The following is a 17,636-nucleotide window of genomic DNA, read 5'->3' on the forward strand; positions in this document are numbered from 1 at the left end:
CTTGAAGGCATTCAACCAATTGCTCGATTTTCCCCTGAGGATAAATAACATTACATAGGTTCTTCTCAAAACAATCGCCATATAGTGGATTCGCAATGAATTTTACCATTATTCCAATTACTAGATTCATCAAGTCAAATTTTGCGAGAATAAATAAGTCTTCATTTCAAACCAAAAGATATATCTCACGTGTGTACATTTTTGCTCTCAACCCCTTAATTCCCAAGACACATTCGGCCATGAAATTATTGAATTCGTCTTCAATCTCTATTTAATCGACTGCTCATTCTTTTGAGCTGGAGATCTCGATGAAAGCAGAATATAGAACATCCCTGAGGTTAATCAACAGATTCACTGATAGTTGATTAATCATTATTTGTAGAGAAAGGAGAAATAATATAAAAAATTCAGGCCTTATAGAGAATAAAATATTTTATTTAGGCGATTTTCATACTCTCTGTACATTTAAGTGTAGCTTCGATGCGTTGAACCAACTGCTCGACTTTCCCATCAGCAAAAATAATATCACATATGTTTTTCTCTTTCGTGTCCTTGATTAAACTAATTAGCACAGATTTAGCCCGATGTACATCAAACACAGTGTGATTAATCCCCAATTGCCAGGTATCGAAGTTGACGCAGGATTTTCGGGTTCTCAAGGCGTCCAGACGTCTCTCGATAATGAAAGACAGAAATTGGTAGAATTGAACGTAATCCATACCGTGTGATGCCTTCAGAAGTAACTGACATTGAGAGGGCCAATTATCCATGTTACTGCAATCGTCGATTTCCTTCATTACAGCCACTAGGGCCGTCTTCAATTCTCGCCAGATGTTCCATATGTTACAGCCATTAATCCAGTTATGATTTATTGAAATTGTGTCTTCCTGTTAGCAAAATTGATTTAATGGCCTCTGGGGCAAATCTCAAAGGAATTTCATAATTAATTACACATATATCTAGCCATATTTTGGGATAAAATGATGTGAAGAGTCATTACCAGGTTCCAAACTTGGTGATGCCATCCAGAAGGTACGAACACAATTTCTCCAGGTCCCTGAACTATTTCTAAAGACTTATTCGATTGTTTTAGGGGTAAGTTATTGTCTGGGGAGTCGATGTCATAGGGTAGGTGTCCGCGAGCATCACAAAGATTGTCTTCCTCCCCTGGAGGGAACAGAAGCCAACGTTTCTTTCCCACTATGTTGGCAGACCAGCTGTATGATGCGAATACGTCGACGTGCAGAGGTGTCCTGGTAAATTTGTATCAACATTTCTTTAGTATTATTCTGTTCAGTTATAAAAGCAACTTATCAATTACAAATATGGGCAAATGACCAAAATTTTAATTGCATTCAACATATTCATTAAGAGCAATTATGATTACCAAGATCCTTTGGGCCCCATATAAACAAACATGTAGTCATCCTCCAGATGAGGATGAGCGAGGTAGTATTCATTAAGCCAATCCGAGCCAAAGTACTTGGGCACTTTGTAGATCTTGGCATTGGGATGAGCCCTCAGGCAGTGCCAATCCTTTAAGTACAAGAGGGGCATCTCGCAGGGATAATTATTGTTTCTATATTCTTGCCAATAATCTATGAACTTTTCTATTTTCATTGTCTCCTTTAATTGAGCGTTGTAATATTTTATGCCACAGTTAGCTACAGGTACTTTGGATTCTCCTGTAATTCAGAGCCGGTGTATAATTATTTTGCTGCTAATTAAACGAAGAGCTTCATTCTTTTAATGTTTACGAAGCAATTTGGCTAGAAGCTGCTAGATCGATAACAAAGCTTGGAAATAAAAAAAATCACAAACATTGACTCAGCCAATCCAATCATATCAGGTCCTGCTTGTCGATTTAATTGTTGAGACTCATTAAAAATGCAGAATAATTACCATATAATTGTTTTAGACATTTAAAATTTGGCGCTTCATCGACTCGCCACTGCTGCGCACAGGTCCACTCATTAGTAATTCCCGATTGAATAACACAAGGCAAATTTGGCAGAAGATGCTCGGAAAAAAAATCATTATACGTTAAGGAACAGTCAACACTTCGATAATTCTGAATTACAGACTCATTGTCACACTTGTGCCACTTTTTGGGGCTTTTTTCATCGATCTCAATAACCTCCATCCTCCCAGCTGATACCACATTTTTGGAGAACTGGTGAAGTCACCCAGAAAGTCCCTACATCTGGGATTGTTATGTTCTTGGCCGTTGGTAACTAGGAGGCGTTGCGCAGTTCAGTTTTTGGGTTCGACGAAGTTCTTCATTAGGATCTCGTGTATTTACATTTTTCATCGTTGCGGAGTTATTTTGGACTACTTTTATTTACAAATACCAAAACTTTTGCTCTGAAAAGTTGTTATTGCCATTTGTGAGTGATTTTTTGGTGATAGTTGGGACACAAGAGCATTTAAAATGGGTGGAGGCGATTTGGTAAGTGAAAAAGCTCTGAGAAATTACATATTTTCTTTAAAATTCAATTGATTCAACAAAAATAACAAAGTTAACCTCAAAAAATAGTTCTTATTATTTTTTACCTCTTGGTGTAGTTATTCGTATTCATAATTTGTGAGAAATTATTTTTCCATTTGATGGAAATATCAAATTAAAAGGAAAGAGAAATTAGCCTGAAAATATATTTGTATATCCTTCTATTACAATTCCACAATTTTTAATGAACAATTAATGAAGTTCTTGATGTTGAATTATGTGAGAATACAATCAATATTGTTGTTTTTAGAACTTGAAGAAGTCCTGGCACCCCTCGACGATGAAGAACATGGAAAAAGTGTGGAAGGCGGAGCAGCAGGATAATCGAGAGAAGAAGAAAATAGCTGAACTGAAACGAGACATTGAAATGGAAAAGGACAGGGAGGACATGACAAAATATGCGATGCAGCAGGGAGTGATTGCCAAGAAAGACGACAAAAAACTGGACTGGATGTACAAAGGACCGAATCAGGGAATCAATAGGGAAGATTATCTTACTGGCAAAGCTATTGATAAGACGTTTGAGCAGCAGGCACAGGCTGAGCGAGATGTTGAGAGGAACAGAATGCCCAGCAATCATGTTGAATACGGTTGGTATTGTTTTAGATTCAATCATTTCTACTAAGTATTGTGCTGATTTCTAGAAAAATTTGAAGATGAATACATGTTATAAACATTTGTTTTCTAATAAATTGTTCTTTCAGAATGTGTACCACCTTCATTGCGATTTTTTTCTGGCAATGAACAAGTGGATTTGCAGAAGAAACTCCAGGAGGATCCATTGTACGCCATAAAGAAGAAGGAGATGGAGTCCAGGACGCAATTACTAAAGAATCCTGTGAAGCTTAAGCAGCTCAAGGAATTAGTTGTAAGTAAAAGTCCTCTGTAGAAAATTTGATGAAAAGTTTTGTGTCAGGCTGCCATATGATAGGAAGCGTAGAACATTATTTTTTCTTGATGAATTACAGAGCAAGAAAAGAGGCAGTCCAGAACGATCATCATCGAAGCACCACAAGTCCTCGAAACACCATAAGGAGTCCCACAAATCTAAGAAAGACGATGGTAAACAACATTCGAAGAAGAAAGCCAAACTCTCTGACGAGGAAAAAGAAAAAAGACTGAAGGAAATGCTGGCCAATGCCTCCTGGAGGGATAAGGAGCGAGCGAAAAATATCAAGAAGTATCGAGACCAGGACAAAAAAGAGCAGAAAAATAAATCATTTGACAAGGACTTCATCAGGTAAGCAATTTTATTTATCATCAATTACTCACAAAACAATTATTTTCGTTCTTCTTATTTACAAGGAAGGAAAAATAATTCTTTTCTATTTTTTTTTCAGAAAACACTTGGTAAAGGCAACAGAAGTCGAGACGGTGGCGTCGCGGATCAAATCAAACATAAATAACATCCAAAGATCAGGACGGGCGATGGACACAAATTTCGCGAGGAGGTAGCGCTTGCATTGAAGGTCTGAGATCAATCAACTTCAAACCTTTAAAATCTTTTTTGGTAGAATTGTTGAATTTTTAATTTATATAACTTTACAATAAGTACGCCGACGAATGAATAAAGCATGTAATGAATGGATTAAAGCCAGTGCGTCATATCTAATTTATTTTTCAACCGTCTATGAATTGGGAGCTGTATGAGAATCGCCCCAATATTACCGGAAACTTCAAAAACGTCATTAACGTCCCCCATTTTCACAATGTAATTTGTGTAAGCAACAAGACATCACTAGGGCACTGTGGTCAGTCTAGACTATAAGACGGTTCAGCTTTGATGGCGTCTATCATTACATTAAGCTTCCATTCAATTCTGCCTAATTACCTTGCTGCCTAATCCCTTCTCCTGAAAATACCTACCTGTACCCTTGGGCTTATCACCTTGGCGACATCCTAGTCTGCTAATTTCCCCATCAGGTATGCTAATAACACAACCCAAGTACCTGCAGCCCCCCCTCCATATCCAAAATTCGGAAGGGAACCTGCCGTTCCTTCTTTCTAGCCGCAGAGTTCACTGAACGTTCGAAGCGGTCACATCTCCTCTACCTCTAGAGAATATTTTATTTTTTCAAAGTACTATTTTGAAGTGTTTGTGAATCAAATATCTGGAGACATTGTACTATTTAAAATTAGTTTCTCCAAGATATCCTAGCCGGACAACAAAAAAAAGTGAAGAAAGTCATTTTTCGTGAAGTGTCATTGAGCTTTAAATATGGAATCATCGTCTCTTAACGTGGTTGACTGCAGCGGAATTCGCGAAACAACAGGAGAAGTAGCAGAACACAGTTTTAAGTGGATCATTCGCGACTTTACCAACGCAATTAAAGGACCGAGTTATCCCCAGCTCAAGTTCAGCGTGCCTGAGGGCATAGAAGGGTGGATGTCGCTCCGTCTTGTGGGTGCAAAATGCGTGAGTGTGTCGACGATAAGCGAAATGCGCGCTTTGAACCTGCAGATCATGACCTACAACGAGGATGAAAAGAAGCGGAATGAGATGGAGGTGTCGATTCTCAATTCTGACGGATTCAAATGCATAACGAAAACAACCCGCCTTACTACCCTCGTGAGTTTCGAAATTTTAATAATTTTCTATATATTACATTTTTCTATATATTTTTTTCCATGTCAAATCGTGAAAATTTAATCTAACAACCGTTTGTCATTTGCAGAGACGGATTAACGTGCCTTTCAATAAAAAGATGATCGCCCAGGATGTGACGCTTCTTGCCGAAGATGTGCTGACCCTGCATTTCACCGTCAAAATGAACGTCCCCGCGCCTCCTGCTTTCAATTGCAATCGCTTATGGGCATCGCCGGAAAAGAGCACATTCGCAACTGAAATGGAGGCTCTGATCGATCATGAAGTATTCACTGATATCAAAATAACAGTTGGAAAGCGTGAATTTCGGGCGCTGAAGGCAATTTTGGTTGCTCGCTGTCCAACACTCGCCTCCCAGTTGTGGGTGAAACCGGACGCGATGGGGATAAGCCTCCACATAAGTGATATTCGTGAAGAAGTCTTCGAGGAAGTCCTCTTCTACATCTATACGGATCGAGTGAGGGACGTGAATGACATGTGGGATGAATTTCTTTACGCCGCACGGAAGTACGAGCTGGAACGAATGATAGATCGAGTGGAGGAGGGTTGGTTGTCGCCTCTGACTCCTGAAAATGCAGTCGAGAGACTCATACTCGCTGATAAGCGGCAGGACGAAGGACTCAAGAAGACTGTGCTCTACTTCATGAGGAAACACATAGTGATGGTGGTGGAGACCGGAGAGTATAAGAAATTTATACGAAGTAAATGCCCTTTATCTGCAGAGTTTTTAAAGTATTTATACCCTCAAATAGATGTTGAACAATGGTTGTCAACTTAAAAAAATTGTTTAACTACGTCAAAACACAATTGTTTATGCAGTTTTTCAATTGCCATTATTGTACCATGACTTTCCACAAAACTGTAATAAATTCCTTTAATAATATAACTTTCAATTAGAAAAAATTATTTATTTATTGATTGATTCAACCTTCCTAATAAAATTTATACTCCACTTCCAAATAATAAATATTCGTCGGGAAAGGAGAGGACAATTTTCAATAAAATTTCTCTGTAGGTCATATATTTGTAATTCTGTTATCAATATAGAGAACAAGTCATACTGCAACAACTCCAACGAATCTCATCCCTCTTGAAAGATCCGAGATATTGTAACTACAAATCTCGAATCGTCAACATGTAATTATCTAAATTCAATCGTCTGTTGAATTAGGAATTCATCGAATAGTCTAGCGCTTTCAATCTGTACAGATAATCGCTACGAGAACACTTATGTACGAAATCATTACACCGGAAATTTCATTTTCAAAAAATCGATCATTTGAGATATGATCGAACGTTCGTCCGTCGATCCAGACAATGAATTTTAATTAGGTTCAATTTGACGGATGGTATCCAATTTTCAGCCGTTGTGGTCCGTCTCTAGAAACAGAAACAGGAAAATATGCTTAATATTGAGTACACGATTTTTTCAACTTTTGACCCATTCATAAATAATATTCCAAGTATTCATTTGGTGTATTCATTATTTTGGGGGACGGGGGAATATTTTTATTATCTGTATTTCGTCGATACACTGGCTGAACATTCAAGTATCTCACGACAAAGCACCTCATCAAGACTCCCAAATTACTTATGAATGGTACTTGACCCTTTATCAGTGGTTAAATCTCGTTAGCACGTGAGTCTTGTATATGTATTTCTTAAAAATAATTTTATAATATCTCACGTATGAAAAAATTTAATAGCATCAAAAGTCTCTGCAGACGGATTTTTCCTACGAAAAGTTAAATTTTTTTGTTATTGGATTTTCCAATAAAAATAACTAAAAATCTCTGGCAAAATATAAAGCACGAAATTTCTATAGAAAAAGATCGGTTTCTGTTTTAACTTGAAATATTTATATTACACTCGACATTTTTTGAATTTATTTGGGGGAAAAAAATCAATAAACACGGCCACTGAATTTTCCCGTACGTGATCAACGCTATTTCTCGATTTTTTTGACGACTTCTTTTGAATAAATTTTATCATTTTTTATTATTAAAATTTGGGAGCACACTTCATGAGGTTTACATAAGCGAAACATCAATTATATATCTGATTGTCTAACGAGATTTAATTGCACTTTATTAATTCTATTTAATGGAAATAGACATGCTTCTCCAAGGCGTTTTTTTATGGAGATAAAAATAATAGTGCAATGGTATTTCGATTGGAAATGACATGCAATGGTGATGTGCTAGGAGCCGTTATTTTAGCTTCTTCGGTACTATAATTTATGCATTAACAGTTTATTTTTATTTCTAGAGCGTTTCAATTCGCAATGTTTCAGTTGTTCACATTCTTGGACCCAAATTGTAGTGAGAGAACCGATTGCGAAGGTTGACAAATGATTTTTTGGGAATAAAAATGTTTTATTGAAATCTAACGACTTCCCATGAAACTCTAGTGGTATTTCCTCAGAATTCTGATGATTTGATTTCTCGAATCCAAATTTCATGTTTTTTCTGATATTACCCGTGAATTTCTCCGCTATTATATACTTTTTGAATATGGAATAAAATTGTAGATTAGGCCGATTCTATTTGATTTCATATTCTTCAGATATTCTGATGCTCAGGTACTCTCTTCAAATAAACAATTTTCGCAGAAAATAACAACTTCGGCACTGAGAATGCGGTTCATATGCCGTTGATGAAACGATGACAAAATTATTACGATTTGTATTTCTTTCTGAGGAGTTTTGCAGTCAAGTGGTGTTTAAACTCCAGTTTGTACTATTGGTTGAATAAATTTCTTATGAGGAATCGATAATTCTCCCTCGACTCAGGAAATATTAACTATGAACATTCTTCGTGAATTTTCAAACTTTCAAAAGATTAAATAGCAGTCGACGTTGACAAAATTTCTTGTACAATCCGTTAACGAGTTCGTTCATATAAACTTGAAAAAAAAAAATTTTTACGAGTCCTCCAGGTAGAAATAATGGAGTAGAAAATAGAATTGCATAGAAATTTAGAGGTATGATTCGGAAAACTCAAAATCAGATGCAGATGCACGTGAGGACCTCGTATAAACTGATATACCCCCACCAATGGCACTATCTGATGTTCCCTCGCCTGTTACGAAATCAGCTACTATCAATGAGTCCTTAGGTATGTGCCCTGTACCTCCTCGTGATGCGTCCCGCTCGGCTAGACGCTGTTTCAACACTTTTATTTTTTCTTCTTTCTGAAAAGCAATCAGATGGCACAAAATTTAAAAAATACCCAACTGCGATTGATTCTCAAACATAATAAATAAATCAGATCTAATAAAAAGCTGTTTGTTTGACTAAAACAAATAAATAAATAAATAATTTTTCTGAAAGTCTTTGAGAGGTTGAGATCAAATGAACCTCCGCACCTGGGCAATCAGTTTCTGCAGTTCATCATTCTCAATCACGAGCTTCTGATATCTTTCCTCGTCCTCCTTGGACATTCCCACATCCGGATTATACTTAGACTCAGCCTTATCCTTGGGATGTCTGATGACTTCAATGACTTTAGGCACAAAAATAAGGGCCATGCTGAGAAAGCAGCAGAAGATTATCGCCAGTGCGACGAATGTGAAGCTCGCATCCTGTTGGCTAGCTATGACCATCGTCACTGGGGCCGTTATCAGACAGAGTACAACTACATTGTAGATTGACATTCCGACGTAACGTGAATCGTTGATCTGTTTCACTTTTATACTTCGAGTTTCGTAGGCGAGAAACAGTCCGAATACCAGGACAACTCCTTTGTATCCATAAATTAATCCTGTGAATTTAAAATGATATTCGTGCTGGAAATATCGATTGGGAGGCGTCAAAACCAGATAAACAAAATTATGATTTACAAATTGAAAGCTATTGAAGGGAAGGGGAAGCCTGAAGGGGCTTTATTAGTGCAAATAAGAAGATGAATTAATTGAAAATTTATGGATTTTAATTTCATGAAGCCCATACCAAGCCATACTCCATTGTGTTCACTCTCGCAATGCTCCAATTCCGGACGGATCCTGGCGTCGTCCTCACCGTAAGGTGGCATTTCCAGCTGAAAGACCTCAATTTGCCTCTGCAAGGGGTCCAATCCTTGCCACGACCCTAGAATAACTATATCGACCGCCAACAGGGCACTCACCATTGTGTATAATTTCCACGGTTGAATATTTTTTTGTACTGATGATACTTTCTGTTTTGCCATGAACAACTGGAACATCGTCAGTACATCATTCCATTGTCGATTGTGAACTAATGAAGTAGTAAAATTAGACGAGTCGACTTCATTCATTTTCTCGAATTTTGTTAAAGTGTTTCGATGAAATGGGAAAAAAGTTAAAATATCTAATTGAAACAAAATTAATAAAAATGAAAGAAATCGATTCGTTGCTTCCTTTTTACTACTTCACTACTAAAAATACCAATTGATTGCTATTACTTTAGCTTGATCAGCTTTTGTTTTAGTCGTCAGTCTATGTACTCTCCATACTTTGCTGAACATCGCTCCAAATGCCAGGGTGAATCCGATTGAAAGCACCCAAGCTCTTCCTTGACAAATGCCGGCATATTCAGAGGGCTGAACGAAGCGACCATCAATGCCCAACAAGAATACTGATACGAAGCAGGCAATAACACCTACCAGCATGATCGTATTGCAGACCGGATGCGACGATAGAATTACTCTGCCCACAGACCAACAAAATTCCGTTAAAAAATCTGTTCGACTTTGCCTCGATTAATTTTTTAAAGCAATTATTCACCTCCTGTGACGATTCCAAATATTAAAAATGATGAGGAGAATGGCAATGGTGATTCCTAGTGCTGAAATTGCGCACATGCAGATGAACAGTGGCAAGGATACAGTTCTTAAAACTCTTCTAACGATCGTCCGATCCTGTGGGACCTTTCCAGCGATCCATCTCTCCATGTTCTTCCAGGTCAGATTATCCATCTGTGTGTCGTAGTAACCCAGCTTCACATACTTTCCATCGATCACCTGCTCTATTTGGGTTAATGCTATTCTATCACCCTGAGAGCTGAATGCCACGTATCCCTGGGTGATTGAGGCAGCATTGGTGTCGTGAGGAAAGAACCATTTAATGATTTTCTTTTCGTTATTGCTACTTTAGCTACATTGAAATTTATGAGTTGGGATTGACTTGTTATGAACTCACCGAAACGCCCAGGAATTGAGTGGAATTTATTGCCGAGTATATTTCATCCGCTATTTCTTTCTCCGTGTAAGTGAAATTCTTCAAACTCTTTCCCGATTTCGCCAGTTTTTCCATCGTCTTATTGAATGCTGGAATGACAAGTACGAGAGCACGTCATTTATTTCAACAATTACGCGTGTAAGAAATATTTCGATTGAGGGTTCTGCAGAAAAAAATTGTACAGAAAAATAAATGTCTTTGGGTTAATTAAATTATTGTTTGATATTCACAAACAAAACAGACTGAAAGGAAATAAGTTAATGGAATAATTTATACGACACCGAATGGCGCTCCGCGCGCCCTATTTCAATTTCCCGCTTGGAACACATTGATGATCTACGTGACTAATTTAATTTTTTGTGCTTCTGCTTTCATAAATAGGATAAATAGAAAATCGAATTTCTTAAAAATGTTTTCGTTGTTTTTTACCCAGTGCAACAGACCAAACAGCATCATAGGCCAGTGGAGCTTCCTGATAACCCTCGGGGTACCGATTCCCATCGATGTCATATCCATCCTCCTTCAGCAACTGATTAAGCCTCTGCCTGAAATCCTCGGAAGTCATTCCACTGATAGTTGTGTCATTGTTCTGGTTCCACATTAGGGCCTCAGTAGTGAGATGACCCTCCGCGGCCATTCTCATCTGTTCCTTCGTGCAAGAGATGCCCTCCTTGTCGAGATTGATCTCGAACCAGTTGTCCTCGTACCATCCGATGAAGAACCAGACGTAGCTCTTTCCGTAGAGGTTCTGGTGGTAGACCTCGCAGAGAACTCGACGTGCGGCTACCACGTAGAAGAGGCCGATTATTATCCTGGCGTCCTGACGTCGGAGATTTCTAACTGCGTCCGCCGGATCTGAGAGGAAACTCTGACGTGTCACGATCTCGATTCCCGCTTCCTTGCAACGGGCTTCCAAGTCCTCTACTGTCTATTTTGAGAGAGGAAAACGAACTAGGAAGTGTTAGTGTGAAAAATTTTAGGAAGAACTGGAGGTCCAGGAGAAATTTCATTGAATTCCGGTTGAAATTCTCCAGGCAACTGACTTAGACTGAGTTCCTGTAGGAATTCGCGGGGAATTCTCGAAGAATTAGGATGAGAAAATGAGATATAAATCATTCCATCAAAAATAATTACGTTACCGATATGAACACTTCCTCGGCCTGTTGTAAAATAGCAACTCTAGACCAACCAAATTTCTGCATCAACTTTATTCTGGTTGGATTATGAACTGTAGCAGATGGATGGGTTCGAAAAAGTGTCGGGAAGCGATTGCGGTCCGAGAGTGCTGGAGATGAGGCACCGTAGCATAGCTGGAAGAACGGTAGCCTAAGAATTTATAACATAACATGAGGAAAAACACTACTGAACCATAACCATCTTACAACAACTAGATTCCACATTTTCGAAGCTTCTGCCACAGTCGTGCAGACAGTACTGCATCCTGCCAAAAGCATCAACTTCTGGGGAGCATTGTACAGCAAATTATACATCACAGAAGCTCCCAGACCAGGTTCGCACTAAAACCAAAATTTCAGTAATCGAATTATTCGTGTCCTTGAAGTATCAATCGCATCATGTTCTGATGCAGTAGCAAAGTTTGATGAGGAAATAACTCAATTATCCCAGGGAATAGTATTGGATGTGGATGTGTGGCTATATGCTTTGAATAAAATGTACATATTTTGGGTAACTGATATTTGCATATCGTATGTACCGTACACGCGGTAATATGCGAAATTCTATAATTAGGTAATTAAAGTGATAAATTTATTTGGTGCCGTCGGGTGCGTGTTATCACTTTGCTACTGCATTGGCTTCATGAATATTAAATCACCTCGCTGTCATTAGAATGCAATTTCAATTCGAATCCCGGTAGCAGGTCCTTCGCCTTATTGACGTCTTCCAAGGCGAGATTAGCCGCTGGCATACACGCCTGAAACAAACGTGCCGACCAAATTCATTGATATCATACATCACGTCCTCCAATACAAAGTTTCACTTCAATAAAAATTCATTCAAAATTGCAGCAAAGACTTGCCAATAAACCAATATATTTTTCCAATAGAAATTCAGTACTGAATTTCCACAGGAAACATTTTCCCTCCTTACTCTGCAATATAAAATACTCCAACAATTATTTAAAAAATATTAACAAAAACCCCAATCGGTTTTTTGCATCCGCCATCGAGTTGGAAATCCATCACAGAATAAAATGAAAAATTAACAAATAGAAAAAATGAACACATCAGATTTTCTTATGTACAGAATTTATTGATACATTCGATTCACCCCACGAGTCATAATTTACCTGCCCTCCTTGCCATCCCCCTTCTCCACCAATGGGAAAGATCCCCCCAATATGAAGGATATTATCTTCCGAAGCAGGTGAAGATCCACAGGCCAACGACATCATCGACAAAGCCCCGATTAATCGCATCATAATTAACTGTAAAAGCCACCCCCTTCGCAAATCAACACTCAAATTCTCAATGAGAGAATCGTCTTCACGATGCCGCCGGCGAATAATCGGCTAATCCTCTCCACTGATCATTTTCCCAATTCAATTTCCTCCACTCACTATAATCCATTATCATCACTTGTTGCCTACGTTAAATTGTGATAAACACTTGACCCACATAACGAGGAACCATCACACTGTCATAATTTTATTGAATAATAAAAACCACCACTAATTACTAATGACAGAGCGATTCATCAATATTGTGATGACTCTGGAGAGGACAGAACGACGGAGAACTTGCTCGGGTATGAATCATATTGATTCTGTTCCAGCAAAGTATTCCTGAGGGTCGTGGTGGAGAGGTCTACCCCCTCTACGAGGTAGTCATCGGAAAATCGATGTGCACAAACCCCGAAATACCCTTGCCAGTTATTCCCATTTCTCTCGTGTGTTGAGTCTATCTGTCAGTCATTTAAAATTAACAATCCGGGGAGAGGTTTATCCGCCTCCTGCTGTGGCCCGAGGGTGGGGGATGATTATTAATTGAGGGGGGTGGGGAGGATTAATCCGGAATTAAGTATTTATGTTTATGCGGTGGTCTTGTCATCGTGTTTGCTTCGGCGCCTTCGAATTTCATCCCTTGGAAACCACTCGGCTAGTGAAGTTGATTCCTGCATTATCTCTTTTATTTGTCTTTATATATTTATTTATTCAATTATTTATTTATTTATTTAATTTCATCGGGTTTTTGTTAACATTCTGGAACTTGTGTTGATATTGCGATGGAACAATAAAAAATTCAATGTTGAGGCAATGTTGACTGCTTATGTGGAATTCCATGAGTTATTCACTTCCATGTAAACCCCGTCATTACAGAAATTTCATTCGGAAGCGAATTAATAATTTATTGGCAGGAACATATCGATTGTGACGAAACCATATTAAAACTGAGGAAATTTCCATAATTTTTCGCAAAAAAATCCGAGGAGAATGACTTCTTGAAGATGTGTCACCTATTGACCCTTTCCCCTCGTTATTTTCCCGCATTTAAGTACATCTCCACTTCATTCATAAATAACAATACGGTGAGAGAGGTTCATCCGCTATTTACACTCCGACGACTGCTGGAAATGATTAATTACAGAAGATTAATCCGCAATGAAATATTCATGTTTAGGTGATGGTCTTTTGTAATCACGTCTGCTTCGGCGCCCTCGAAGTCCACCCCTCTGAGGTCACTCACTCGATGGAATCGAGTCCTGCATTATCAACCCGGCGAAAGCGCTTTATTTTGATAAATTTTCGTTGTTGATCGTCTTCCTTAGTTTATCGCAATTAAAATAGTGAAATTAAATAATCAGTTGGTGTAACAATGTCTGTACCGAGAGCTCTACCACAGAGTAAAGAGGCCCTGTTGAAATCCTACACAACTAGACTGAAAGAAGATGTAAAATCCATGCTAGAGAATTTTGAAGGTTCGTTCTAACCTCCACGCAGTGGAAATTATACATGTGCACCAAGGGAAAATATTATTTTTGCCAAATATCCACGTACTTGAGAAAAGTGATTATTAATTAAATAATTTTAGACAATTATATTACATAGACAAGGTTATGTACAACATAGTTATCCTCTAGAACAACGTGAGTGCGATAATTACAACCTAACATGGCTCGTTTAGAAGTGACTTGCCAAGAAATAATTAGAAAAATACTTCTCTCATGTAAATGAATAATTAGCAGAATAATTTTTTTGTCACAATACGATGACAGCCCAGCGCTGATTGTCAACAGAGAATTTGATGAATTGTTTTTTATTCTACACAGACTGTTTAATGAAATTTTCAAATATCTGCAGTTGAATGGTGGCTATTTGGTAACAATTCATGTGAAAGGTTTCGTCATTGCTCTGTTACAGAAATCATAAAATTGGCCAAAGGGGAGAATGACTCGCAGTTGTCTAGGATGACTCAGTGTGAACAAGACACTTACGAAATGCACGTGAGAGCTGCTAACATCGTGAGAGCTGGCGAATCCCTGATGAAACTTGTTTCTGATATCAAACAGTATCTGATCCTCAATGATTTTCCATCTGTTAATGATGCCATTGCGACGAATAGCAAATTGTTCAGGCAGAAACAGGCGGAGTGTGATCAAAAACTGGCTGCTTTAAGGGACGACATGGCTACTGATCTTTATGATTTAGAGGAGGAGTATTACACGTCTATTTATAAATGATTTTTGGACTACTTAGGTATTCAATTTTTTAAAAATTTAATGGAAGACCCTAGCACTTTTTGCAAGATGCTCGAGCTATATTTATCTGAAGGCTGTGAGCGGTTCATTGGAATTTTGTTGACATTATAATTCCATAGATGTTTTCTTTATAATTATCTGAATTCTTATAGCATCTTAATTGGAATTTAATCGGAAGAGCTAGGGTATTTATATATATCGAATCGCTGGGAGGAGCTCCATGTTGCATTCGAGGATCTCGTTCTTTCTCATTAAGTCACTGTCATTGTTAATATTCAAGTCGAGCCACATTTGTAATATATAGGTATAATATATACGGTAATTAAATAAATGCTATTTTTTACATTAACAAGAATGAGTTGTAATTTTAAAACGACAATATCTGAGAAGAACATGAATTTACAAACTCCAAAATAATATTTTCTTCAAAGAATTGGGAAAATTCATGTCGTTTAGCTTTAATTCTCATCGCGTCTTCATTTAAGTAAGGGTGAAATAAGAAATTAACTATGTTTAAATACAAAAGATATTTTTATTCAATTTTTTATACGCTCTAACAACATGTACAAACGAAACAAAAATTATTTCTTCTTCCCTTTCAATTTTCTTGCATGTCGATGAGCCTTGTACTGCATCTTCCTCTTTTCATCAACAATTTCCTTGTATTTTCGTTTATTATATTTAGCAAATTCAGCGTCAGCCATGAGTTCATCGACAATCGTTCGCTTTCTCTCCTTCTTAGTTAATCTCCCATGGTAGAAGTCCAGTGGTGTGTCAACAACTTTTCCAATTTGGAAGAATTTCGGAAGAGTCTTGATGTCATTCTTCTTGTAGAATTGCTTAGGATTTAGAACCGATCGCATTTGAATAATCTCCAGGTCGTGCTTGATTTCGTCAGTCATTTCTGTAGCTGGCAGATTGAACCATTTCTTCCCTTTAGATTCTTTACGTTCTTTCTCAGCTCTGGCTTTCCTCTGCCTCTTGCTTAATTCATATTTAGGAACATGCATTAATTGTTCAAATCCTGGCTTAATTGCCGTCTTCCGGAGGATTTCGGGGACTGGATCGACCGCCTGCGAAAGCTCTTGGACGTCAAGAATCTTTGGAACTAGGGATTTCGTCTTTTTTTCTTGTTTCCAGCCCATTTCGATTTCGAATTCATCGAGATCGATGTCGTTGGTTGCAAGAGTTTTCCTTTTCTCCTTTACTAGCTTTTTAATTTTCAGTCGAGCGGGGTCTAGATCTAAAAAAGATATGACATGAACACATTTAGTGGACTTGAATTGCAAAGTCCTTTTGTTTAACAAATTTTAGTCAGTTCATATGGACTAATAGGACTGCCAGAAAATCGTACAAACATTGAGAACAAATTACATTGAGATCTGTCTATCAAATTTTGCTACACGTTCCCATAACCTCAAAATATATTTCATATATTTATTCTTCATATTATACTCACCAGATCCCTCGAAATCCACATCGTCGTCGCTTTCTACTAATGTTTCTCTGTTTTCGAGACTCGATTCACCTGCAGTATCGAAGAACATTAGAGCCATTGTTTATTTTGATCAATAAAACAACGTGCTATCAATGGAGGAACGATTTGGACTGTCGTCGCCCAGGAGTGGGGAGTGGTTAGAGTGGGGGACCTTGGATACCACTTCCTGGGAAAAAAATGCATGGGGTTTTATCAACATGTTTTATTGGTGTTTATAAACGGTTTCCTGTTTCACAACTAATTAATTTTACGTGCGATGAAAATTAGCGGACAAAAATGGGTGCAGTAGGGTTATTTATTACTTACAAAATAATAAGTAAATATATTAAATTCTTTAAATGCAAAAATAACTGAAATAAATATTTACAATGAAGAAAAATGCAGGAAATAAAAGTATTAAGAGGTAGATAATTGTTTCTATTAAAAAATCTGATAGTCTGGCAGGAAATAATTTATTTAAACAATCGCGAGGAAACGTAGAGTCACTTCACGGAGGTAATTTATTTATTTTGCCTCCTGAGGTAGATTATGTCTGGGATATTTTTTTTTTATTCGTCAAAGACCAGAAATTACCTAATAAACCTGGTCATTGACACTTTAACCACATGGAAATCGCCACTGATCGACGAGTGTATCATTTTTCACAAAAATTTGCTGAGGTTTTAACTAGATGTTTATAATAAAACCAACACAATTTTCTAATCCGTTCTATTGGGCTTTCCCATCATTTTTAAATTTTCAAGTTTTTTTATGTATATCCAGAGATAAATCAATGGTCTGTAATTATTTTCGACCCCCAAATATCGAGAGAATGAGTCCCATAAGGCCCTCTTTTGTGTTGCCCCCTGAATACCGAGGGCCGTATCCGGTCTTTTTTGAATATGATGATGGTCGTTCGCAATCCATAACTGCTCCATTTTCCATAAATAAGCACTCTTGTGCGTGAGAAAGAGAATACAAAGGTGAAACTGCATGAAATTTTTTGCTTCAACAGCGAAACGTTCAAATTAATCCATTTGATCCCTTATGGACGACTGTCCCTCCATTTAATGAAGACATATTTAATTAAGGACAAAATAAAAACGACGATATGTAGTCACCGACCGTGAATTTAA

The 17,636-nt window shown here is 37.7% G+C and overlaps 6 protein-coding genes across 10 annotated transcripts; 3 read left to right on the top strand and 3 right to left on the bottom strand.

Moving 5' to 3' along the window:
* Positions 1 to 414: 414 nt before the first annotated feature.
* On the bottom strand, positions 415 to 2,195 carry LOC135160539 (2-oxoglutarate and iron-dependent oxygenase JMJD4). Its single transcript, XM_064117183.1, has 4 exons — positions 1,903 to 2,195; positions 1,388 to 1,685; positions 1,001 to 1,253; positions 415 to 887 (listed from the first exon to the last, which is right to left on the bottom strand). Exons 1-4 carry the CDS (start codon positions 2,141 to 2,143, stop codon positions 438 to 440), a joined length of 1,242 nt encoding a protein of 413 aa, XP_063973253.1. The 5' UTR covers positions 2,144 to 2,195; the 3' UTR covers positions 415 to 437.
* Positions 2,196 to 2,270: 75 nt separating this feature from the next.
* LOC135160543 (pre-mRNA-splicing factor CWC25 homolog) lies at positions 2,271 to 4,099 on the top strand. The gene is made up of 5 exons (XM_064117193.1): positions 2,271 to 2,449; positions 2,757 to 3,096; positions 3,211 to 3,374; positions 3,475 to 3,746; positions 3,847 to 4,099. Exons 1-5 carry the CDS (start codon positions 2,432 to 2,434, stop codon positions 3,959 to 3,961), a joined length of 909 nt encoding a protein of 302 aa, XP_063973263.1. The 5' UTR covers positions 2,271 to 2,431; the 3' UTR covers positions 3,962 to 4,099.
* Positions 4,100 to 4,251: 152 nt separating this feature from the next.
* Positions 4,252 to 6,004, top strand: LOC135160541 (speckle-type POZ protein-like). The gene is made up of 2 exons (XM_064117190.1): positions 4,252 to 5,075; positions 5,182 to 6,004. Exons 1-2 carry the CDS (start codon positions 4,725 to 4,727, stop codon positions 5,887 to 5,889), a joined length of 1,059 nt encoding a protein of 352 aa, XP_063973260.1. The 5' UTR covers positions 4,252 to 4,724; the 3' UTR covers positions 5,890 to 6,004.
* Gaba-b-r1 (metabotropic GABA-B receptor subtype 1) lies at positions 5,884 to 13,281 on the bottom strand. Of its 5 annotated transcripts, none has more exons than XM_064117162.1 (12): positions 12,616 to 13,278; positions 12,142 to 12,240; positions 11,690 to 11,824; positions 11,447 to 11,617; positions 10,737 to 11,235; positions 10,269 to 10,396; positions 9,855 to 10,147; positions 9,533 to 9,776; positions 9,061 to 9,304; positions 8,478 to 8,872; positions 8,243 to 8,303; positions 5,908 to 6,491 (listed from the first exon to the last, which is right to left on the bottom strand). In XM_064117162.1, exons 1-12 carry the CDS (start codon positions 12,745 to 12,747, stop codon positions 6,472 to 6,474), a joined length of 2,421 nt encoding a protein of 806 aa, XP_063973232.1. In that variant the 5' UTR covers positions 12,748 to 13,278; the 3' UTR covers positions 5,908 to 6,471. The 5 variants fall into 5 exon arrangements, with proteins under 5 accessions (XP_063973229.1, XP_063973228.1, XP_063973232.1 ...); XM_064117160.1 differs by having other exon boundaries at positions 8,159 to 8,303; XM_064117161.1 differs by having other exon boundaries at positions 5,912 to 6,491; positions 8,165 to 8,303; positions 12,616 to 13,277.
* A 745-nt stretch (positions 13,282 to 14,026) lies between these two features.
* LOC135160555 (mediator of RNA polymerase II transcription subunit 22) lies at positions 14,027 to 15,378 on the top strand. The gene is made up of 2 exons (XM_064117204.1): positions 14,027 to 14,243; positions 14,686 to 15,378. Exons 1-2 carry the CDS (start codon positions 14,141 to 14,143, stop codon positions 15,003 to 15,005), a joined length of 423 nt encoding a protein of 140 aa, XP_063973274.1. The 5' UTR covers positions 14,027 to 14,140; the 3' UTR covers positions 15,006 to 15,378.
* A 157-nt stretch (positions 15,379 to 15,535) lies between these two features.
* LOC135160547 (deoxynucleotidyltransferase terminal-interacting protein 2) lies at positions 15,536 to 16,665 on the bottom strand. The gene is made up of 2 exons (XM_064117196.1): positions 16,483 to 16,665; positions 15,536 to 16,266 (listed from the first exon to the last, which is right to left on the bottom strand). The coding sequence occupies exons 1-2, from the start codon at positions 16,577 to 16,579 to the stop codon at positions 15,605 to 15,607; spliced, it is 759 nt and encodes a 252-aa protein (XP_063973266.1). The 5' UTR covers positions 16,580 to 16,665; the 3' UTR covers positions 15,536 to 15,604.
* Positions 16,666 to 17,636: the final 971 nt, after the last annotated feature.

Source organism: Diachasmimorpha longicaudata, chromosome 3, assembly GCF_034640455.1.
Source record: "Diachasmimorpha longicaudata isolate KC_UGA_2023 chromosome 3, iyDiaLong2, whole genome shotgun sequence".
NCBI classification, from domain to species: Eukaryota; Metazoa; Arthropoda; class Insecta; order Hymenoptera; family Braconidae; genus Diachasmimorpha; species Diachasmimorpha longicaudata.